This window comes from Geotrypetes seraphini, chromosome 2 (assembly GCF_902459505.1).
Source record: "Geotrypetes seraphini chromosome 2, aGeoSer1.1, whole genome shotgun sequence".
NCBI lineage: Eukaryota > Metazoa > Chordata > Amphibia > Gymnophiona > Dermophiidae > Geotrypetes > Geotrypetes seraphini.
Genome location: NC_047085.1, coordinates 377,895,867 through 377,921,598, shown reverse-complemented (window position 1 = coordinate 377,921,598; position 25,732 = coordinate 377,895,867). Strand labels below are relative to the sequence as shown.

At 41.7% G+C, this 25,732-nt stretch overlaps 1 protein-coding gene across 3 annotated transcripts in view; it reads left to right on the top strand.

The window, feature by feature from the left end:
- NFX1 (nuclear transcription factor, X-box binding 1) overlaps positions 1-25,732 on the top strand; it is a 261,059-nt gene that overhangs the window by 191,216 nt on the left and 44,111 nt on the right. Inside the window, exons 18-20 of one of the 3 annotated variants that reach the window (XR_004538087.1) lie at positions 1,308-1,409; positions 19,269-19,310; positions 22,952-23,034. Coding sequence is in view for 1 of the 3 variants with exons in the window: in XM_033930649.1 (XP_033786540.1) it covers positions 1,308-1,409; positions 19,269-19,310; positions 22,952-23,050 (243 nt within the window). In the remaining 2 variants the exon portion in view is untranslated. Of the gene's footprint in view, positions 1-1,307; positions 1,423-19,268; positions 19,311-22,951; positions 23,051-25,732 lie in introns of those variants that run through there. The other 2 variants (XR_004538086.1, XM_033930649.1) reach the window with 2 other exon arrangements.

The following is a 25,732-nucleotide window of genomic DNA, read 5'->3' as shown; positions in this document are numbered from 1 at the left end:
AAGTGATAGGCTCAGGAGTAATCTAAGAAAATAAATTTTTATAGATAGGGTGGTAGATGCATAGAATAGGCTCCCAGTAGAGGTGGTGGAGACAAAATCTGTGTCTGAATTCAAGAAAACATAGGACAGGCACGTGGGATCTTTTAGGAAGAGGAGGAGATAGTGGATGCTGTAAATTGACAAACTGGATGAGCCATTTGGCCTTTATCTGCCATCCATGTTTCTATGTCTATGAAAACTCAATTGACAAAATCGAATCAAAATTTTTTCTTGAATCTGACAGCTCTGGTGTGCAGTATTGCAGTAAAGATAAAATGGGCTGAAAAGCAGGGCTGTGGAGTCAGAGTTGAGGAGTCGGAGTCTGAAGTACAAAAAACTGAGGAGTCAGAGTCGGAACATTTATCTACCGACTCCATTTTTGAACTTGGCATACCAATCACGAGCGATTCTTTCAGCTATAGCACCCACTATATACACAGCACAAATGTTGCGAGCAGCTTCTGTGGCCTTAGATTAAAAGCAAAAGGAAGGTGGGGTCGAAAATGCTCATTTCTCTCAACTTGACATTCCATTTTAACGATCTGAAAATTAACCAGTGCTGTGGAGTCGGAGTCGGAGGAAATTTCGGGTACTCGGAGTCGGAGTCTGAAGTACAAAAAACTGAGGAGTCGGAGTTGGAACATTTATCTACCGATTCCACAGCCCTGCTGAAAAGTGTTCTGCTATTGATTGTACATAAAGTATCTTGCTTTTTTTTCCACTCATGGCTTATATATGGCATTTCCTTTGTGCTTAATCTGTAAAGTAAGTGGATAGCAAAACATTTCTTATTAAAGAGTGGTATATATTTGCATTATCCCAAACAGTTTAATCTTTTCTTCTTACTGCTGTGTGTGGGGTTTTTTATATTATATAGAATTTTGAAAAGTATTTTATTCCACAGATGTTAATTTCTTCTGGAAACTGATTAATAAAATTTTCTAAGACTACAAAAACATTATGAATTTTAAAATTTTTGTATAAATGAATTTTTAATTTGAGAAAGAGCAGAGAAAGTTTCCAGAAGACATTACTGGAGGACTACATAGAAAGTTTTGTGTGAAGACAGTTGAACATTTTTCCTGTTCGATTAAAACACTGAGGTATTTTTGGTTGGTTGGTTTTTAGACATTATGAGCAGGATGGGGTTTTTTGGACTTAAATGTTTTGAAACTGCCTTTCACAGTAGGCTTATTTTTATGTATTTTATAGATTATAGTATTTTATGACTTTCTTATAAGCTGTATCACTTTTACTGTTGGTTGTAGAATAGCTGCTATATCTATGGCCACTAAACTAACAGATATGCATCTTGGAGATTCAGTGGAGATTAGCAGACTGATAACTAAGAAAGAAATGAAGCAAACAAGGTAATCAAGAAAGGTACATTTTAAATAGAGATTTGTTATGTATTATTATTTTATTTATTTAAAAATGTATATACCACCTAAAAATCTAGTCATTTTATGTATTAGTAATTGAAACGAACAGGTCCCAATTTATATTAGCCTCGTTCTGCTGTCCTGACTACAGATGCATCTGGGGACAGAAAACAAACACACACACTCACACTCTCTCTCACTCTTTCTCTCTCACTCTCTCACACTCTTTCTCTCTCACTCTCTCACACTCTTACACACACACTCTCTCACACTCTTACACACACACACTCTCTCACTCTTACACACACACTCACACACACTCTTACACACACACACACACTCTTACACACTCTTTTTATTCAGAACAACTACACATAATTCATAGTCCTCCCCTTTGTACATGCGCAGTCACAAGCTAATAATGGGTGTAGCTTATAAGGAAAGATAACTTTCATTTCTCATGAAAACAGGGAGGGGGTGAGAAATTCCACAGCCAGCAGTCATAGTTACAGATAACAAAAAGAGACAATGTTTTTGTGATTTCTGCATAGCAAAATAAACTTATAAATACATCACTAACTAACAGATTAAAATATCCTAGTAACAGTGACTGCATTTCAGAATTCATACTTTTCTGATGGTATCCTTAAAAAAAATCTGTCAGACACCCATTGTTTGTCAAAGTTCCTTTTATCACACAGTGGGTCGTTTACTAATAGATCGTGAGATTTGCTACCAGGCCCATTTTATACAATGGATTCTATGGCAAAGAGTATGGGCATTTGCTAACCATTAGTATTATGGATAGAAAGGGAATTTAATTTTGAGCTTTATAGCTTCTTAGCTCAATAGGTCTGGTTATCCCAAGCCTTTTCTAATCCGTAATTGCACCATTGGAAATTTCACATGAGTCTCTTGGCATTTTCCCTTTACTGAGACTGTCAATGAAAAATATGAGAGGGTGCTGAAAAGTTCTCAACCCAACCAAGAAGGGAATGACATGGAGCCACGAAACTTACAAGTTATTACACGTATTCAACACACTTGGCACATCATGTCTAAAGTATCTGTAACCCTTCCAAAAAATTATTTAATGTCTTCCAAAAAATGTATTTAATGAAATACTACTCTGCTGCTGCAATCGCCTCCGGATAATTTGAAAATTGCTGCCCTTTCAGATGGAGCAACATCTGATGAGTAAGGTGGATGGTCCATGCACTGAAACCCCAACTGCATCAAAACATCCATTGTTTTGTCAGCCTTGTAAGCAGGTGCAAAAAAAGAACTCCTTTCCACAGCTTCCTTCTCCTTTTTTCTTTGAATACCTCCTTTAAGCAAGTTATAACAGTATTCTGTATTAACTGTTTGGCCCCTTGGAAGCTGGTCATTACATCTTACTAATCCCAAAACACTGTGACCATGACCTTTCCTGCTGACGTTTGGGTTTTGAATTTCCTTGGCCTTGAAGAACCTGAGTGTCGCCATTGCATGGACTGTTGTTTTGTCTCAGGATCATAGTGGTCTAACTATGTATCATCAACAATAACTAGTCATTCCAAAAGGTTAGCACCAGCTCACTGAAAACCAATTTGGAAGTGTCCGCTCAACGTCATTTCTTATAAGCATTCAAACATTTGGGCATCCACTTGACTGACAGCTTCTTCATAACCAGCTGCTTGAGGATTATACACATAGTACATTCCCTGGATATCTGTAGTGTCCAGCAATTGTTTTAGCCAATATTTGCCAATCTGCCAAAATCAGTTCATGGACATGGTCAACAAATTTCAGGAGTTGAAACTGTTGGAGGCCTCCCAAATCTTGCTGCATCTTCGATTTCGAAATCTCCATGCTCAGGGAGGATAAGGCCATTGCGGAAAGACTGAATTAATTCTTTGCTTCAGTCTTTACGGAAGAAGATGTAAGAGATCTACCTGAACCGGAAATGGTTTTCAAGGATGATGATACGGAGGAACTGAAATTGATAAATTGCCAGGACAGGATGGTATACATCCCAGGTACTTAAAGAACTCAAACATGAAATTTCTGACCTGCTGTAAGTGATCCGTAACCTGTCACTAAAATCATCTGTAGTACCTGAAGATTGGAGGGTGGCCAATGTTATGCCGATTTTTAAAAAGGGCTCCAGGGGAGATCCAGGAAATAACAGACTGGTAAGCCTCACTTTGGTGCTGGGCAAAATGGTAGAAACTATTATAAAAAATAAAATTGTGGAACACATAGACAAACATGATTTAATGAGATGGAATCAGCATGGGCTTAGCTGAGGGAGATCTTGCCTCACCAATTTGCTTGACTTCTTTAAAGGTGTGAATAAACATGTGGATAAAGGTGAGCCGGTTGATATAGTATATCTAGATTTTCAGAAAGCTTTTGATAAAGTTTCTCATGAGAGGCTCCTGACAAAATTAAAGTGTCATGGGATAGGTGGCAAAGTTCAGTTGTGGATTAGAAATTGGTTATCGGATAGAAAACAGAGGATGCGGCGGGTAGGATGCCTCCGGCTCGTCTTGGGCTGCAGGGCCTGCGGTGCAAAGCTGTTTTTGCCGGCTTGGGGGGGTCACGAATGTGCAGGGCACAGCAGGAGTAAGATCATGGGGAGCCTTCAACAGTGGCTGTCTCCTCTCCTAGCAGCTCTGTACTTACCAGGGCAGTAATTCACTTTGGCAACTTCCCCTTTCCTCAGAGGCAGCAACGGACTCAAGGCTGCCTAAGGAAATCACTGCTGCAGGCAAAGTACTGAGAGCTGCTGGAAGGAGAGGAAGCAACTGTTGGAGGCTGGGAAGCTGCTGGATAAAGGGAGAGCTGCTACTGCACCTGGAGGGAGGTAGAAAGAGAGATGCTGCTGGGAGGGGAAGAGGGAAAGGGATGGGAAGAGAGCTACTGTTGGATAGGGGGGAGGAGGGAAGGGAGAAGGAAAATAGGAAGGAAATGGCTGGCAGGGAGATTAGAGGAGGGAAAGGGGAGAGACAGGAATGAGAAAGTAGAGAGAGATTGATGCTGGAAAGGGGGTCAGCAGAGAAAAGAGAGAGGGATAAAGATGCTAGATCTGGTGTAGGAGAGATAAAAATGAAGAAAGCAGTGAAGCTGAAATGAATGATGTAAAAAGGAGAGAGGAGGCACAGGCTGGATGGAAAGGGGAGAGGGGCATAGAAAGTACATATGGAAGGGGGAGAGGCCAGACAGTGGATGGAACGGGCAGACGCTGGAAGGAAAAGAGTGGAAAGAAGATGAAAGCAGAGACCACAAAAGGTAGAAAAAAATCATTATTTCTATTTTGTCATTACAATATATCAGATTTGAAATATATATCCTGCTAGAGACATAACTGGGGACTGCAAAGCCTAACACTATTCCTATCATGTGTGACTGCAGTATTCTGTTAGCATGAAATTTCTGAGTAGCATTCTGTAATAATTTGGCTTGTTCAGTTTTCTTGATAGTAGAGGGGATATATGTGAAGGGGAGGGGAGACAGGGGTTTTGTTGGGCCTTGCTCTGAATATTTATATTTATAAAATGACAATTGTACAGAATATTGTTTCTTTTTATACTATAATAAAATACGTTCAATATAAAATCATAACTGAGGCTTGTGCAGATGAGATCAGATGGTTTGTGGGGACCGAGCTAGCGGAGACGGGGTGGAAACGTGTTTTTTTTTATTTCGGTCTTAGTAGTTTGCCGGTCCACAAAATAATTATTTTATTTCTGCCGGTCCACGGGTGTAAAAAGGTTGAAGAACACTGATTTAAGAGATCTAGGAGTGTGTGCTCTGTGGAATGGTATTTTCAAAAACCAGTTTGGCGAAGATGCAGTACATCTGATAATTGAACAGACTACTTTTTCAACTATTTTAGAAACAAATGGCAAATTTGAGATTGGTCTGTAATTGGCTACAGTGTTAGGGTCAAGTTTTTGGTTCTTCAAAAGAGGGGTGACTAGCTTTTTTCCAATCATGAGGGAAATCTCCAACGGAAAGACTATTGTTAACCATTGAGAGTAATGGTTCAAGGAGTGGATCGAGGAAACGCGATAGAAGAGAAATGGGAATAGGGTCAGTTGGGGGAGATAAAAGTTTTAAAGATGTAACTATTTTTTTTTTTTAAGGAAGCACAGGTTTGAAGATTTAAAGCTGAGGATGGTAGTGGTAGAGAGTTATCGGTCATAGAACATGTTAAAGGCAGAGTGGCAGAGTTGTCAGTTGTAGAACAGATAGCAGGAAGGGGAAGGCTCACTATTTTAGAAGAGGGGCCTGCCGCAGGAGGGAGTGGGCATCCCATCTTCTGTCTTCTGAATAAGTTGCGGTGAGGGGGGATCAAGGTGGCTGAGGCAGGAGGGAGTGGGCATCCCTCCTGCTGACGATCTTCACAGGGGGAAGGGGGTCCGTGGTGTGGGGGTCCATGGGGCTGAAGCAAGAGAGAGTGGGATGATCATCTTAGGGAGTGTGTGTGTGTGTGGGTCCGGGTGGGCATCCCTCTTGCTGATGATCTTCACGGGGGGGGTTGACAGAGTTCCAGATAAAGAAAGATAAGTGCTTAAAGCAAAGTAGTTTTTATTAACTAAGTTAAACAGATAATTAAGTAAATAATAAAGTAAAAAAAACAACAAAGGATCGATGACGATTTAAGCAGTTCTTCTATAGAAAGATTATGAAGGGTTACTGCATTACTTCCAATGATCCAAAGTAGTAACATATGAATATCTGAAGTGCTTAATACGATCACATACATTGAAGTAGTTACTATTTGTAATTGAGCAGCAGGTTGCCTCTGTCATTATTTTGCCCTATTAGGTTTAATCTAAGGTTTTTCTAACTTTAACTAAATTAGGATACTAGTCTAAAAAGATGTCACCTACATCTTGTTTGCTGACCTTTTTATTTATATGAAATCTGTGTATATATCATGGATGAAATTTCTGCATTCATATGATATAGTACTATACTAATAGTTTATCCCAGGACAAGCAGGCAGCATATTCTCACATATGGGTGACGTCAACAACGGAGCCCCGATGCGGACAGCTTCACAAGCAGACTTGCTTGAAGAACTTTTAGAAAGTTTGCGACTGCCACACCGCGCATGCACGAGTGCCTTCCCGCCCGACGTAGGGCGTATGTCTCCTCAGTTCTAAGTTTTCCGTGGAACTTAGAAGCCCTCATTTCAAGGCTCTGCGGGAGAGTTGGTTCTTAACTTGTGCCTTCTTTCTCCGCGGCTCGTGTATTCTTTTTTACAGGGTCGCTTAAAAAAAAAAAGAATTTGTTATTTTTTTTCGTTGTGTCACAGTGGGGCCTACTCCACGGCCTCAACCTGCAGGCTTTGATTTGGCCACGGCTGTCTTTCATTCCATGTCCCACCGGTCACAGAGTTCAAGAAGTGTAGCTAGTGTCAATGCGCAATCTCTATCACTGACCCACGTAAGTGGTGTGTTCAGTGTTTAGGACTGGATCATTGTCTGGAGTCGTACACCCGCTGTGCTACTTTTCAAAACTGGGCCCTTAAATGATGTCGTGTTCAAGCTGAAAAAGTTTTCGGGGCCATGGATCTTCCTCCAGCCAAACCCTCGACCCCGACTACGACCTTGACCTCGACTGTACTGAAGTGTTCCGCGGGGCTCAAAGCTTCGACCTCGGCCTCAACCTTGCTAAAGCCTTCCTCGGTGGAATCTGCCAAATCGTCTCCGGAAGGTCCATTATCCTCAGTGTCTCCATCAGGTCAGTTATCTAAGACAGTCCTTCAGAAGTCATAGTCCATTCCAACAGCGAGCTTGGTCGGATCGGTTGCTTCGAGACTTCCAAAGAAGTGTGTCTCAAAATCAAGGAAACACTCTTATTTGAGGTTGTCTTCCTCAGAGTCTGTAGCCGCTCCAATTACACCAGCTCCAGTGGTCTCAGTGCCAGCTTTGCAGAATATGTTGGAAACTTCTGCATCAGGAGTTTGGTAACATGCTTGCCAAATGACTCCTGCCTCGACCCTGCTTCCTGAGCACTCAGCAGTATTACAAGGAGTCAAGTCCTTGAGAGTGCCTCGAGGTCAGTCTGAACATTCTATACAAGGAGCCGAGCCCTTGCAAGTGTCTCGACCTCGATCTCCAACTTCCAGTCCCTACCTCATATAAGGTATTGCCTTCGAGGCACAAGGAATGGTCACTTTGTCATTCCTCATTGAGGCTGGATTCGACTTGATCAATGCCCCGTTCTTTGAGGCATAGTTCATCCTCACACCATGTGTCAAGACATTCGTCGAGACCCAGGTCTTCTTCTCGAGACAAGACCTCATTCATCGAGGCTACCAACTCCCTTGTCGAAGAAATCTACTGTGGAGCCTCACGTCTTGCAAGCGTAGGAGTCTCGTCAGTCAAGTTCTTCTCCTGCAAGGTCTTCTTCAAGCCATCTTCCTTTCATACCTGTCTCTACTTTTCCAGCTTGTTCTTCAAAAAGAAAATGTTCTGCTGCTTCTACTCATTCCAGGAGTGGACTTTCGTCTTCATCTTTGCCTATGGATTCAGATCTTCGGTTCCAATACTCCAGGGAGGCTTCACCTTCTTTCTCTGCAGTGAGGGGAACTTCAAGGGGCTCTCGTTCACCTTCACCTCAGCAAAGTCATCCCTCTTTTGATCCGGCGTACTTTACTAAGTTCCTATGTCAAATGAGTAAAGATCTCAACATTGTCTTGGAGTCTAATTCAAAATACTCTAAGGAGTACTTGGAAGAACTGGGTATGCCTAATCCTCCTAGGGATTCTCTCAGATTACCCATGAATGGCATCCTTTGTCAAACTTTCAAAAGAAATCTGGATACTCCATATTCGATTCCTGCGGCACCAGCAAATGGAATCTTGTTATAAGATGGTTCATTGTAAAGGATTTGAGAAGTCTCAACTGTCCCATCAATCTCTTCTCGTGGAGTCATTTTTAAAACGATCCAATCCTGCCAAAGTTTATGCCAAAGTTCCTCCATGTCAAGAGGGAAGGACCAAGGACAACTTTGGCTGCCGTCTCTATCAAAATTCTATGATGACAAATTGGATTTTAAACTATAATTTTGTCTTCACATCCTATCTGAAGCATTGAGTCAACACCATGCCTACTTTTTTCAAGTACAGTGGTATCTTGGTTTACGAGCATAATTCATTTCAGAAGCATGCTCGTAAACCAAAATATTCGTATATCAAAGCGAGTTTCCCCATAGGAACTAAGGGAAACTCGCTTGATACGTTCCCACCCAAACCCACCCCCGAGGCCAGAGGCGCTGCTCTATCCCCCCAAAAACCGGCATTGCTTCCCCTTAAGGCCCCCCCTGCGTGATACAGCACCCTCCCCCTGTGATCTGGCACCCCCCCTTGCATCGCCCCCCCCCCCCTGCCGTGATCTGAAATCCCCCAGACCCACCCGAACACGCTTCTTACCCCCATCTGCCCACCGGCATGTTCTTTGCGTTGGTGCCGGCATCCTCTTCTTTGCTGGGCTTGAGCATCTGCACATGCTCAAGGCCTGCGAGTTCACGCTCTCTCCGAGATTCTCGGGGGTGCGACGCGAGCAGGGAGGGTGCCAGATCGCGGGGTGCGCCGCTCGCAAATCAAGGCAAGCTCGGTTTCCGAGGTGACGATTTTGCAAATGTTGTGCTCGTCTTGCAAAACACTCGCAAACCGGTGCACTCGTAAACCGAAGTACCACTGTATCTACCAAAGCATCGGCTTACAGAGTTTCAACACATGCATCATACTCTGGGTCAACTCCGCATGCATATGGGTCAGGCTGCATATGATGCTTTTGAAATGACCTCCAGAGTCACTGCGTTCTCGGTGGCCATGCACTGTCTAGCCTGGCTAAGCACCTTGAACATGGATCCAAACCTGCAAGATCAACTGGCCAACATCCCATGTCAGGGGAATGAGCTGTTTGATTACTCTATTGAAGCAGCTACAAAGTGCTTGTCTGAGCATGAGAAATCGTTTGCATCTATTGTTAGGCCAAAGCTGAAGCCTTCCTCTGCTAAGAGTTATAGGCCTCCATCTTATCAGAGGCATTATCCTCAGAAGTCAGCACCTTATTCAAGGCCGCCTTCTAAGAAACCACAGCAACAATAGCGTCAGTGTAAACCTCAGACTCCCGCTGCGGCCAAGCCCACAGCATTTTTGACTATCTAACACAGACCATAACATCAATCTTTCTGCCTCTGTCTTCTCCTCTTCCCATCGGAGGTCATCTCCATCATTTTTATCAACGATGGAAAGTAATCACATCCGACCTCTGGGTGCTTACAATAATCCGAGAGGGTTACTCTTCAATTTCTTCAGGTTCCATCAGATCTCCCCCCCCAAGAGAGTTTCCTTCCAATTTGTCACAGACCACCCTTCTTCAGGAAGCTCAAGCTCTGCTTCTTCTCCGTGCTATCGAGGAGGTTCCTCTGGAACAGCAGGTTTTACTCCCATTACTTCCTTGTCCCAAAGACGGGAGGTCTGCAACCTATATTGGATCTCAGAGCCCTCAATAAATTTCTCATAAAAGAAAAATTTTGGATACTGTCTCTAGCGTCCTTGTATCCCCTTCTGGATCACAATGATTGGTTATGCTCTCTGGATCTTAAAGAGGCTTACACTCACATTCCCATTCATCCAGCCTCTCGCAAGTTTCTCAGATTTCGGGTGGGAAATCGTTTTCAATACAGAGTGTTACTCTTTGGCCTGGCCTCCTCTCCCAGAGTTTTCACCAAGTGCCTGGTTGTAGTAGCTGCAGCTCTGCACAGTCATGGTCTTCAGGTTTTTCCGTACTTGGACGACTGGCTCATCAAAGATTCAACATCTCAGGGGGTTATTGTAGCGACCCAACGGATTATTTGGTTCCTCTAAAGTTTGGGGTTCAAAATAAACTTTCCAAAATCTCAGATACAGCCCTCTCAGACTCTACAGTTCATTGGAGCTGTATTAGACACTGTGCAACTCGGAGCATTCCTTCCGCAGCAATGTCAGAATGCTCTCATACAACTTTGTCAAAAAGTGTCGACCCTCACTTCACTCTCAGCGAGGCACATGATGGTTCTCCTAGGTGAGTAGTGGCTCGTGGCCAGCAGGGGGTGCTGTTTATGGGACGATATTGAGATGGATGTCAGAAGCATGATAGTGCAGTATTTTTTGTGGAGTTTTTTTCTACAAAAGGCCAGTTTTTCATATGGTTCTGGGTAATTCTAGTTAGACAAACATCTGTGTTAGTTAAGGACCACGCCCAAATAGAAGCGTACGAAAAACAGGTGAATAAAACATTTAAATATAATGTAGCTAAGGCCAGAGAAAAATATACTAAGGATTAATATAAGGGAAAGCATAATAATATCTGTGTATGTACTTTGCTGTTGAACTAAATCATGGTGGAAATCATGGTGGAAATCATGATTACATGATTACATGGAGGTTCTTTTGTATGTACTATGACTGTCCTGTCTTAGGCCAGCATCTTGTGCCAGTGAATAGTTTCTGTTCTTTGTTCAGCTTCCCGCCTTTAGCCTCGTGGTTCTAATTGAAAACAGATGTGCTTAGACCAGTTAGGAAAAAAAGCATATTAGATTCCATATTCCAAACTGAGATATAAAATGTATGAAGTATGAATGGCCAAGATATGAATGAAATTATGAATGTTTGGGGCCCATGAATGAAATATAAATGGTTTATATAAATTGTTTATAAGCAGAAACATTAAGAAAAACTCTTGAGCACAACATCTGGAAATAATTAGTCAGTCTCCAGCATAGGAAGGGGGGGCATTGGAAGCCCATGCTTATCACTGTGTGTAACATGAAGCTGTCAGCTTTCCTCTTCCAGACTAAAGTTACTGTCAATTTAGGGAGAGGTTGAGAATTTATCAGCACCATGTTAATAATTATAGATTCTCTTGAATGTTATAATGTTAATTCAGAAATCAAAAGTAATTTTCTGAAAACTTTGTATAACTTTTAAACATGGAGGAATGTTTCTTTGTCTAAACTTTAAGACCACCCAGAGAAATGTTATTGGTCGTCAAACTTGATGATGTCACTAAACCAAAAGTTATATAATAGACTGTAATGAGATAGAAAGACGAGACCATTGTGAGAAGGCCAGTCTTTGGCCACGATGATGATCTCCCATGAGCGCAACGTAAGCAATTATGCTATTCTTTTGATCTAATAATGGGAAAATAGAACCAATAATTCAATAAATCCTGGTTATAATTTTAAAACCTTGCGCTGGTGTCATTTTGCATGTAGAATTATTTTCAAACCTGAAGCTTTCACAAATGGCGTCAATGCCCCATGCTCAATTGGTGCCGAAACCCGGGAACTAATTTGACGTCTTGAAAAAGCTTATAGGTTATTCATGGAACCTCTAGGAAATTTAGAGATTTCGCATGGTTGTGTAACAAAAGGTAGTCACAGGTTGACTGGCTGCGCAGGAATATGGCGGAAATTAGAGATAAAACGGGACCGGAAAACTGGAAAATTGTGAGTATTACGCCTGTTTAAAGAAAAAAATTAAAAATTAAAAATATTAAAAATTATTTAACAGTAAGGAGCATGCATGCTTGTATATATCTGTACATAATTATATGAAGTTAGTGGAAATTAAATATTAATGGAAAAAGAAAAAGAAAAAAATTAGAAATAAAAGTAACACAGAAAGAATGTTGTGAAAAGAAAGAAAAAAACCTTGCAGTGCTGGCATTTTTCCATCTGGCTTTTAAACTGAGCAGTGCCCGTCTGAAAGAAGAAAAAAGTGCCCAGTAGAGAGCAGGTCTCCTCTGTGCACGTAAGTTTTTGCTTGTTTGAAAATGCGTTATTAAGTTTGAAGAAAAAGTTTTGTCTCTGAACTAACTCTTTCTCTCTGTGACAAAGAAAACTGTCTGTTTTAATCTGACTTTGAAAAGTTTCCCTCTGTCCCGTCTTTTTGTTTGAAAAAACGGGCTGAGGGCACCCCCCCTCCTTCTTTGTCTCTCTCTGTGCATTTTCAGTGCCTATCTGAAGTAACTACTTTGAAAAGAAAAAAGAAATTGTGTTTCTCAGCTTTGTCTTTCTAAACTCCAGTTCTGTCTCTCTCTGCCCTAACTTTTTCTCTTGTCTCTGGAAAAAGAAAAATAAAGTTAATGGCTTCCCGTTCCCTTCAGTTTCCTTTGTTTGAAAGAGCGGGCTGCAAATGGGGGATTTTCACCCCCACCTTTTTCCTCCCTCGCCTTCCACAGAGCTATCACGTGAGGAAAGAGGGGGAGGGAATAGCAGCAATGGAGTCCTTTGTCTCAGGGCTACAGATTTCCAACAGGTATTTGCTTATATTAGTCAGTTAACGAATTTGATTTTTTTTTTTTTGAGAAGTCTCGGAGCAAGTCTGTTGATAAAACTTTAACAGGGAAATGCATGCAGGTTGGAGTTCCGATCAGCCGGGTAATTGTTTAGTAAGGCACTTGAAGTTAATTCAAAGTGGTTTTGATGTCGAGAAGTTGAATATGTTGATTTAAGTTCAAAATGCAGTGTATTAGGAGAACAGAGTTTACATAGCTAAGTGATCCCTGCGGTGTTAGGAACAATGGAGGTACTTTGGGAGAGTTTCAGAAGCTGTTTGTAGCTTAAGGGCTCTGTATGTAGCTTGAATTTTTCCCTTGTTCCTTTATTTTTAAAAGAGTTATAAGAGTGTTGCAAGAAAAGAAATGTTGGGTCAGAATGTGATATTTAAACAATTTGGAAAAGAAAGTTTGAATAGCTAGATCGTTTAAATGTTTGGCTGTTTCAAAGCAGGGAGATAGTTTTGTAGAACGAATGTACAGGAATGTGGAAAGAAAGCTTGTGAAATGTTAATTCCTTGATTGTAAGGGATCTGATATGGAGAAGTTCGATAGGGAAGATGGGAGAAAAGAAAAGAATTCTGCTGGACTTGGTATTCAACAGTGAAAGGATAATTTTGTGGAAAAGAAAAAGATTTATTCCAAAAAACAGATACCATGCTTAAAAGCAGGCAAGTGTGCATAAGGGAAAAATAAAATCCCTGCCTTTATATTTTTATCTCAGGGTTCAAATTAATTTTGAATATGAATTTTTTGTGCCCCTGCATGGTTTATAAAGTATTTTTAAACTTGTGCATTGTCCGGAATGTATGATTAGGGAGTAATTAAATTTAAATGCATTTTAAAATTAAATTGGGAAGTTTAAAATAAAAAGATTAACAAAAGTAGAGGTTAAGTACCTATATTTTTGAAAATCGAAATAAATGTGAAACAAAGGGCTTGCTAACTTAGTTAACTTAAAAGAACAATTATAATAAACTTTTATGTAAGTGGATGAATTCGGAATTGAAATTTTGCTTACTTTTTACAAGTAAGCTCTTCAGGATAGGAACCTAATAAAGAATATGGAATTGAGAATAATTCCCTGATGTTAGAAAAAAAGAAAGTCTAATTTTATCATGTAGAGAATGTGTCTGCATGTTTAAATTTTCCTGTGGCCAATTTTGGTACTACAGGACCCTGAAAAAAGTCTATTTAATCTGTATGTTTTGTGTTTCAGTTAAGAACCTTCTTTGAATCCTTTCAACAATTCAACACAGAGAATGTGGCTCTGTAATACAAGAATTAGTACAGTTTGCAGAGGGGATAACGTGATAACGTGCTATGTGTTTTTTTCTTTGTTCTTTTGTTAATGAACATGTGCTTTCCTTCCAGGATTTACACTGACCAGCAGTACCACATTCCACCACTAGAGCTGTGGAGAACACAGAGAAAAAAATTCCGATGCTGAATTTTCGGCGGGAATTTCAGTGTTCCTTTGTCTTCAACTAATGAGCTGTGCTTACCTTTCAGTTGTACAGAAAAGCCAAGCTTTCAGTTACAGAAAAGCCAAGCTTGAATTATGAAAACGTTGCAGCATGAACTTTTTAAAGCCATGATTTAAATTTCACTGAAATTAATTTAGAGACTCCGACCTTACAAGTTGCTAAAACTATTTGCAAAAGACATTTCTGGACTCATATAAAAATTTTGAACGAAAAAACAGACTTTATCTTAAACCACGTTACTTTAAATCATTTCATTTGAATTAGGCTTCTGAACTTTAATTATGCTTTTGCATAATTTCATAGACTTATTCTGATATTGTATTAATAACTGTATTTTCTTTATCATTGTCTTCATGCATTGTTCTCAGAAAATATTTTGTGTATCCTGTATTTTAAATTTTATTTCATATGACTGTATTTCTATACACAGTGGCAGCTTCTAAGCTGTAACACAGTGCCACAATATTGTTTAATTGGGTTTAATAGCTGATATCATCAGTCCTTTTAATGATTTTAATTTAAATTTGAGAAATAAGTTCCTGCAACACACACAGAAAAAGAAAACTTATATCTGATGTGCATGCATTATCTGCACATGAGTACATTTCCATATTAAGCATATATTTGGGTTTTCTTAACACTGTGCATTATTTTACACTTTATTGATATAATTCCAAGATGTTATAACACTTTTGAGCATAGGGACTAATTAAATTAGGTAATACTGAGGTTCTCTTTATCTTAGGGAAATCTAGGGTTCTATTTCTCTTTAACTATACTTTCTCTAAATTTTCTGACTTTTTAAACTTTAAAAGTACTGGAGTTTCATGAATACCTCTATGAATAAAACAACAGACGTCTCTGCTCTAGGACTGTACTTGCACCTAGAACAGACACTGTCTAACTACCACTGGAATGGTAAGTTTCCTATATGATATGGTTTAGACAGCAACTTACATAAATGTACACTTAGATGGGTTTTATCTAGAATAGTGGATGGGATTTGCTTGCATTCTCACTAGAGAATTCAAGTAAGCTTTGGGTAAGATCTTCTAGGCACCTGCCGTTGCAGCCTAGGTAGTACATTTTTCTGGCTTTTGCTATCTAATTGGCATTTAAAAGAATATACTTGCACAGACACACACTGATCCATGAGAAGAACCGTACCCTGAGTGAACCCCAGCGCCACAGATAAGACCACGAGCTCAATTATGAATATTACTTCATAAATTCAGTAATATCCAAGAGGGGATTGAGTAGTGGCTCGTGGCCAGCAGGGGGTGCTGTTTATGGGACGATATTGAGATGGATGTCAGAAGCATGATAGTGCAGTATTTTTTGTGGAGTTTTTTTCTACAAAAGGCCAGTTTTTCATATGGTTCTGGGTAATTCTAGTTAGACAAACATCTGTGTTAGTTAAGGACCACGCCCAAATAGAAGCGTACGAAAAACAGGTGAATAAAACATTTAAATATAATGTAGCTAAGGCCAGAGAAAAATATACTAAGGATTAATATAAGGGAAAGCATAATAATATCTGTGTATGTACTTTGCTGTTGAACTAAATCATGGTGGAAATCATGGTGGAAATCATGATTACATGATTACATGGAGGTTCTTTTGTATGTACTATGACTGTCCTGTCTTAGGCCAGCATCTTGTGCCAGTGAATAGTTTCTGTTCTTTGTTCAGCTTCCCGCCTTTAGCCTCGTGGTTCTAATTGAAAACAGATGTGCTTAGACCAGTTAGGAAAAAAAGCATATTAGATTCCATATTCCAAACTGAGATATAAAATGTATGAAGTATGAATGGCCAAGATATGAATGAAATTATGAATGTTTGGGGCCCATGAATGAAATATAAATGGTTTATATAAATTGTTTATAAGCAGAAACATTAAGAAAAACTCTTGAGCACAACATCTGGAAATAATTAGTCAGTCTCCAGCATAGGAAGGGGGGGCATTGGAAGCCCATGCTTATCACTGTGTGTAACATGAAGCTGTCAGCTTTCCTCTTCCAGACTAAAGTTACTGTCAATTTAGGGAGAGGTTGAGAATTTATCAGCACCATGTTAATAATTATAGATTCTCTTGAATGTTATAATGTTAATTCAGAAATCAAAAGTAATTTTCTGAAAACTTTGTATAACTTTTAAACATGGAGGAATGTTTCTTTGTCTAAACTTTAAGACCACCCAGAGAAATGTTATTGGTCGTCAAACTTGATGATGTCACTAAACCAAAAGTTATATAATAGACTGTAATGAGATAGAAAGACGAGACCATTGTGAGAAGGCCAGTCTTTGGCCACGATGATGATCTCCCATGAGCGCAACGTAAGCAATTATGCTATTCTTTTGATCTAATAATGGGAAAATAGAACCAATAATTCAATAAATCCTGGTTATAATTTTAAAACCTTGCGCTGGTGTCATTTTGCATGTAGAATTATTTTCAAACCTGAAGCTTTCACAAATGGCGTCAATGCCCCATGCTCATAGGTCACATGGCCTCTACAGTTCAAATGAATCCTTTTGCTAGACTTCACCTCATAATTCCTCAGTGGACCCTAGCATCTCGGTGGGCGCAGACTTTCGACCCACTCTCTCAACACATTATAGTGACTTCTTCTCTTCAACAATCTCTTCACTGGTGGATGCTTTCGTCCAGTCTCTCTAGAAGTTTACTGTTCCAAACGCCCCCTCACCAGAAGATTCTCACAACAGATTCTTCAACTTACGCTTGGGGATCACATCTCAATGGTCTCCGGACTCAGGAGCATTGGTCCACTGAGAACCGTCGACATCATATCAATCTGTTGGAACTCAGAGCGATCTTCAATTCTCTCAAAGCTTTTCAGCATCTCCTTCACGATCAAGTAGTGCTCATCCGTACAGACAATCAAGTCGCCATGTACTATGTCAACAAGCAGGGAGGAACAGGATCTCTTCCCCTGTGCGAAGAAGCTCAGAGGGTTTGGAATTGGGCAATTCTTCACAACACTTTTCTGAAAGTGGTCTATATCCAAGGAGAGCCCAATGCTCTAGTAGACAAATTGAGTTGTCTTCTGCAACCTCACAAATAGACACTTAATTCTTCCTCTCTCCGCCACATTTTTTCTTAGTGAGGGACTCTCAGATAGACCTGTTTGCGTCTCCCCACAACCACAAACTGCCTCAGTTTTGCTCCAGGATCTACTCTCTTCACCGGCTGAAAGCAGACGCCTTTCTCCTGGAATGGACGAACAACTTTCTGTATGTGTTTCCTCCATTTCCCCTAATTTTCAGGACACTTGTCAAACTCAAACAAGAACATGCCACCATGATTCTGATAGCTCCTCGGTGGCCCAGACAACCTTGGTTCTTCCTTCTACTTCAACTCAGCATCAGGGAGTCACTACTTCTACCAGTTTTTCCATCTCTGCTTACACAGAGTCAGGGTTCTCTGCTTCATCCCAACCTACAGTCTCTGCACCTGACAGCTTGGTACCTTTCAACGTACCTGCCAACCTACAATTTTCTCAATCTGTAGCAAACATTTTAGAGGCTTCCAGAAAACCTACCACTAGGCAATGTTACAACCAGAAATGGACTCAGTTTTCTGCTTGGTGCACTCTTCATCACAAGGTGCCTCAATCTGCTTCCTTGTCTTCAATTCTGGATTACCTGTTTCATTTATCTCAATCAGGCCTCAAATCAACATCCATTGGAGTCCATCAGCCACTAGAAGGGAAATCACTATCTGCTCATCCTGTGGTTTCCAGATTTATGAAAGGACTTTTCAATGTCAAACCACCTCACAGGCCGCCTCCAGTGGTTTGGGATCTCAAAGTGGTTCTTGCTAAATTGATGAAGCCTCCATTTGAACCAATGTCTACGGTTCATCTGAAATATCTCACTTGGAAAGTGGCCTTCCTCATTGCTCTCACGTCTGCTCGCAGAGTCAGTGAACTACAAGCTTTAGTAGCGGATCCACCTTTCACAGTATTCCATCACGACAAGGTGGTCCTCTGTACTCATCCTAAATTCTTACCAAAAGTAGTTTCTTATCAAAAGTAAATTCTTATCAAAAGTACTTCCAGTGTTTTTTCCAAAGCCTCATTCTCACCCTGGAGAAACAGCTATTCATACTCTGTACTGCAAGCGTGCTTTGGCTTTCTACTTACAAAGGACTAAGCCACATAGATCTTCTCCTCAACTTTTTGTCTCCTTTGATCCAAACAAATTGGGACATCCAGTTTCTAAGAGAACTATCTCCAACTGGTTGGCTGCTTCCATCTCATTCTGCTATGCTCAGGCTGGACTGCATCTAGAGGGTCGAGACACAGCCCATAAAGTTAGATCCATGGCGGCATCTGTAGCTTTCCTTAAATCTACTCCTATTGAGGAAATCTGTAAAGCTGCCATCTGGTCCTCAGTTCATACATTCACCTCGCATTATTGTCTGGATTCTTTGACCAGGCAGTACTACAAAATTTATTCTCCCCCATCTCATTCTGGTTAGCTTGGAGGTCTGGTTAGCTTGTGAGAATATGCTGCCTGCTTGTCCTGGGATAAAGCACAGTTACTTACCGTAACAGGTGTTATCCAGGGACAGCAGGCAGATATTCTCACAACCCACCCACCCACCCTTTGTTGGCTTCTTAGCTAGCTAACTAAACTGAGGAGATGCACGCCCTACATCAGGCAGGAAGGCATGCACGGTGCGGCAGTCGCAAACTTTCTAAAAGTTCTTCAAGCAAGTCTGCTTGTGAAGCTGTCCGCATTGGGGCTCTGTGGTTGACATCACCCATATGTGAGAATATCTGCCTTCTGTCCCTGGATAACACCTGTTATGGTAAGTAACTGTGCTATATTTTACCTCCAATCAATATTTAATTGCCATTATAACTCAGAAGCAAGAAATTAAATATGGTGCACAAAAGAGAGAATGCAACCTAATATGTAATATTTTAATTTTTCTAATACTTGTATTTGATGTTCTGATCCTTGTTTTGCTTTTTTTTTTTAATTTTTTTTTTTTTTAAATCAAGGCTGCAGTGTGATGAGGAATGTATGGCCCTGGAAAGGAACAGGTGGGTGGCATTTAAATTTCTTGTCTGTAGGCAAATAGTTTCCTTCTCAAGAGTAAACTGAAAAATCATTTGAGTTCTGAGCATGCTATGCACTTCTTGCACACGGCAGTCTCTAATTCCTCTCAGAGAGAGCAGGAACTAATGCCTTGAGCATGCGCAGATGCTCAAGGCCCAGCAAAAAGGACGACAGATCTTTGGGCACCGGCACCGGCATGTCCTATGCGTTGGTGCCGGGTGCCAGATGGGGGGTAAGTGATGTGTTCGGGTGGGTGATGGGCACGGGGAGGATGTCAGATCGCGGCGGGGGAGATTCCGGATCGCGGGGGGGGATGGCGGATCACGCGGTAGGGGGCCTTCGTGAGCGGGGGGGTGGAGAAATGCCGGTTCTCGGGGTGGGGAGAGGTAGAGCAGTGCCACTGGCCTCGGGGAGGGGGGGACGAATCAAACGAGTTTCCCTTCCAATGAGGAAACTCGCTTTGATATACGAGTAATTTGGTTTACGAGCATGCTTCTGGAACGAATTATGCTCGTAAACCAAGGTTCCACTGTATTGTAATAGAAACTGAATTTAGGACCTGTGATGATAGAGTTCCTGAAGGTATGCCGTTCTCTAGTCCAGCACTCTTACTAAAACAATTAGCAAAGGTTGGTAGTTTGCTGGTAGAGAAATATAAAATAGGAGAATTTTTAAGGTAGTTGGAAATGAAGACTCACAGTGCCAGATCCCAGCTCTAGTTCCAGTTTAGTTCAAAATACAAAGGAGCAGGAAGAAAATGCTTAGTCAAAAATAATCATGGTATTGTTGTTGTATGTTTAGTAGTAAAGCATATTGGAGGGTAATTCTGTAAGTGGATACTAATACACCGAGTAAACATAATTGCACATAAATGTCATTGTTTGGCCTAAATTCTATTCTGTAAATATGCACATATCTTACTTTGACGGGTGAACAGATTCATAAGTGAACATGTAACTTAACTCATATGCATAAATCTGGCATTTAAGTGCAAACACTTAAACCAGCTCTGTAGCTGAAAAAGTTATTGCAACTAAGAGGTCCTTTTACTAAGGTGCGCTAGCCGTTTTAGCGCACGCTAAACGCTAACACGTCCATTATACTCTATGGACGAGTTAGCGTTTAGTGCGCGTTAAAATGGCTAGTAAAAGGACCCCCAAATTAAAGATATTTTACCTATTATATTAGTGTTCTATAAAGGAAGATAAATGCCCTCTTATAGGATTACTCCCATTATGATCAGGAGTTAAAGCTATTCTGGTCATTAATTGCAATATATGGACACATGGCATCATGGTGCTTGATTTTTATTCAGCATTTTGTAATGTCTTGGACAACTAACTGCTTGAATCTTAAAAATAATAAAGCAATTTTAATAACATTCAAGTTAATCTACTCATAGATAGTTTACTAGAGACATTGAAATAGAGACAGGAATTTGAAATATTTTGTCACAGATTTTGATGAATCTGATCTGACCTTGATTAATTTTCTCTCCTGTTTGTTCCTTGTGAATAGTTTGAAAACCAGACTAGCTGGGCTACCCTGTTTCCCCGATGGTAAGACACTGTCTTATTTTTTTTGGAAGGCCAAAATATGCTCTAGGGCTTATTTTCGGGGGGATGCCTTATTTACCCATGAAGAAGACTACAGTACACAGTTATTGTTGAAAAAAAACAGAATTTTATTACCTGTATATGGTACAGTATAATGGTAATAACGGTAGTTGTCATTACAAACCAGCATAACCAGACAATGTCTCCGACTCTCCAGTCGCCCGCCCCGACTCTCCTCTGGCCACCCCGACTCTTCTTTCGCCCGCCCCGACTCTCCTCTCCCCCTTGAAGTCCTGTCCCCACCCTGAAAGCCTGATGTCCCCCCCCCCCCCGACATCCGATTCATCCCCCCCCCCGCAGGACCGCTCGCACCCCCACAACCTCCCGACCCCCCCCCCATCATGTAGAAGCTCCTACCGGTGTCCTGCTGCTTCCCCTCTTGCCCCGCTGACTCCCCGACACGATCGGGGCAAAAGGGAGCCCAAGCCCTCTTGCCCCGCCGACTCCCCAACTCCCCGACAATATCGGGCCAGGAGGGAGCCCAAGTCCTCCTGGCCCTGGCGACCCCCCCCTAGTTGTTCGGGCCAGGAGGGAGCCTAAATCCTCCTGGCCACGGCGACCCCCTAACCCCACCCCGCACTACATTACGGGCAGGAGGGATCCCAGGCCCTCCTGCCCTCGACGCAAACCCCCCCCCCCCAACGACCGCCCCCCCCAAGAACCTCCGACTGCCCCCCCAGCCGACCCGACCCCCCTGGCCGACCCCCACGACCCCCCCACCCCCCTTCCCCGTACCTTTCTGTAATTGGCCGGACAGACGGGAGCCAAACCCGCCTGTCCGGCAGGCAGCCAACGACGGAATGAGGCCGGATTGGCCCATCCGTCCCAAAGCTCCGCCTACTGGTGGGGCCTAAGGCGCCTGGGCCAATCAGAATAGGCCCGGGAGCCTTAGGTCCCTCCTGGGGGCAGGGCCGGAGGCACATGGTCGGTTTGGGCCCATGTGCCTCAGGCCCCACCCCCAGGAGGGACCTAAGGCTCCCGGGCCTATTCTGATTGGCCCAGGCGCCTTAGGCCCCACCAGTAGGCGGAGCTTTGGGACGGATGGGCCAATCCGGCCTCATTCCATCGTTGGCTGCCTGCCGGACAGGCGGGTTTGGCTCCCGTCTGTCCGGCCAACTACAGAAAGGTACGGGGAAGGGGGTTGGGGGTGTCGTGGGGGTCGGCCAGGGGGGTCGCGGGTCGGCTGGGGGGGCGGTCGGAGGTTCTTGGGGGGGGCGGTCGTTGGGGGGAGGGGGGTTTGCGTCGAGGGCAGGAGGGCCTGGGATCCCTCCTGCCCGTAATATAGTGCGGGGTGGGGTTAGGGGGTCGCCTTGGCCAGGAGGGTTTGGGCTCCCTCCTGGCCCGAACAACTAGCGGGGGGGGGTCACCAGGGCCAGGAGGACTTGGGCTCCCTCCTGGCCCGATATTGTCGGGGAGTTGGGGAATCGACGGGGCAAGAGGGCTTGGGCTCCTTTTTGCCCCGATCATGTCGGGGAGTCGGGGAGTCGGCGGTCCTTCGGGGTGGGGGTGCGGGTGTGTGCGAGTGGTCCTGTGGGGGGTGAATCGGACGTCGGGGGGGGGGAACTATGTAAAAAAAATTTTGTAGGGAGGGATGAGGGAAGCTGCCTGTGTTTCCTGGCGCGGAGTCACGAGCGCGCGCTGCAGTCCTGTCACTTCCTCCTCTTCACTTCATGACGAAGCGCGGCACGCAGCCATGGAGGCAAATAGGTAGACGGAGGGACCACACGGAGTCACCCAGCGTACCACCCGATTCGGGTAAGCGCAGGTATCGGTGGGTGGCTTATTTGCGGGGGGGTGCCTTATTTTACATTTTTTTTCTAAAAAGGGGGGGCTGTCTTATTTGATGGCCCTGCCTTATCATCGGGGAAACACGGTATGTTCTGACTATTCTGAGACATGTTGATACTGCTTAAAATGCTATGAATTTGAACAGCATCCCCGTTTGATCTGATTTTCTTGTAATAAGATTGTCTACTTTCAAAAATTTAGCATATATTTTTGAATTTCAGACGTTTGGCTGAAGCTTTAAATATTGATGAAAGTACGGACCCTTTTAATATCCGCTCCTCAGGATCAAAGTATAGTGACAGTTTAAAAGATGATGCGAGGTATGTGAACTTTATTTTTTATTATGAATCGAATTTTAGAAATATTGATATGCCCTTACTAAGTGCATTAAATCTTTTGCATGCAGGTTTTTGTAAATGCCTAGATTAGTTCAATTTGACTTGATTATAATGGTAAAAGAAAGCTAGGAGTGTTTAAGAGGAAGACAGAGTATTTAATTGACCAATCTCAAACTTAGTCTCTCTGAAATTTCAACACTTCTCCTGTCGTACCCACTTCCTTAAGACCTGTCATGTCCCCGCTTTTGTATAATGTCTGCATTATGAATGTCCTGATGTAACCTGTTCTGAGCTTCGGGGAGGACAGGCTAGAAATCAAAAGAAAGAAAGAAAGATAGAACACAAATTATCCCTTTCAGCTTCTATAGATGCAAGGAATAAACACAATTTGAAGAGTATGTATACAAATGTTAGAAGCCTCAAAAATATGATGGGAGAGTTAGAGCATATAGCATTTAATGAAGGGATAGATATAATAGACATCTCAGAGACCCGATGGAAGGAAGACAATCAATGGAACACTCTGTTATCAGGGTATAAATTATATTACAATGATAGGGTAGATCAAATTGGAGGGGGGATTTATGCTATATATTAAAGAAGGAATTGAATCGAACAAAATAAACATTCTTCATGATGTAGATAGCAGTGTGGAATCCATATGGATAGAAATTCCATGTATGAAGGGAAGGAATATACAGGTAGGCTTATACTACCGTCCCCCAGGACAGAATGAGCAGACATGAAGAAATGTTTTCAGAGATTAGGAAAGCTGGCAGATTATGCAAAAGTATAATAATGGGTGATTTCAAATACCACACAATATCAAACAGCCTGCTCCAGATTAAATAGTGAACCAGGGAGGTAAAATGCCTAGACGTCATAAACGACTGCTTCTTGCAACAACTGATGCAAGAACTGACAACTGGGTGAGCTATTTTAGATTTGGTCCTTAGTGGAATGCAGGCATAGTACAGGAGTTAACTCTGTTGGGTCCGCTGGAAAACAGTGATCATAATGTAATCAAATTTGAGCTGATATCTGGAGTGACATCGTTGAAGAAATCTACCATAGCAGAATTTAAATTTTGAAAGGGCAACTATATTAATATGAGGACAATGTTTTAAAATAAGCTAAATGGATTGGTAGCAAAGCTTAGGACTGTAAACCAGGTGTGGATGTTGATTAAAAATACCATTGTGGAATCCTAGACCAGGTGTATTCCACATATTAATAAAGTTAAAAAGAAAATGAGAGATGGCATGGTTAACAGGTGAAGCGAAAGAGGCTAATAGAGAGAAAAAAAAATCTTAAACAATGGAAAAGGGATCTGTATGAAAAAAATAAGAGATATATGCCCTGGCTAGTTAGATGCAAAGGATTGATAAAGGAAGCTGAAAAAAGAATATGAAGAAAAACTTGCCAAAGAGGCAAAAACACATAGTAACAAATTTTGGGGGGCACATCAGAAAGCCTGTAAGGGAATCTGTGGGACCATTGGATGATCAAGGAGCAAAAGAGGCACTCAAGGAGGATAAGGCCATAGTGGAGAGACTGAATGAATTTTTTGCTTCGATCTTGTATACTCTCATGCATTTGTAACAATAATATGGCATTGTACTCATAATGAGCAGAATCAATGAAGACCTTAAATTAGTGTTCAAATCAATAATCCTTAGATAAACAGAAAATGTAGAACACTAAAGATACTCTATGGTGCACAATAATATTCAAAACAGAGGAAAAAAGACCTCAAAGAACCCTCAGAGTCCAGTCAATAGAAAGACACCGGTTTAGGGTTTGGGGTACTATCATATGTCAAAACCTCTGTTTGAATTCATTAATTTTTAATTGAAAATGTAATATTTTTAAATTTTTTATAATAATTATTTTTTATATAATTATTTTGTAATCAATTTTAAATTATCACTTTGAAATTCATTTTCTCCTATATGTTATAGAAAAAGAGAGCTGGCAACCATTTAGAATTTAACCATTAGCAACACTAACAGCCTCTTTTACAAAGCCACGCTAGCGGCTGCGCTGCACTAACGGCCCCGAAGCCCATAGAGATTTAAAGGGCTTCGGGGCTGTTGCCGCGCGGCAGTCGCTAGCGTGGCTTTGTAAAAGAGGCCGTAAATCTGGCATACTGAATTAAATTGAAAACAAGCACTTGTCTTTTCAAAAACCCGACAGAGGCCAAATCCATTTCACACTAACAGGCTTCTTCAGGGGAAGTGCTGAGACTTTTTTTATTGTTATTTCCAGTGTCAACTAATTAATAGTTGCTCGGTCGTCTATAAAATGAAAGAAAAGAGAAAGGTGCATCATATCTAATTCATAGAAAATCATGAATATCTTCTTTTCTTATTGTTAGTATTTAAATTGTGAAGAGTCAAAGAGCACAACTTACATTTTCTGTTTATTGTACTCATAATACCTGACTGGCATGAGAAGATCTCAAGTTCTGGACAGATATACTTGTCCTAGACATTACACAGGTGAATTATTACATTGACAGGGTGGGGTGTCAGGACTCAAATGCCATGTTACCAGAAAAAAAGACTATTGAGGTAAGAACCTAATCTTCCCTTCTGGTGCATATGGCATACGAATCCTGATGATTGGGATGTATCAAAACATTCTCTTGAATCTAGGGTGGGA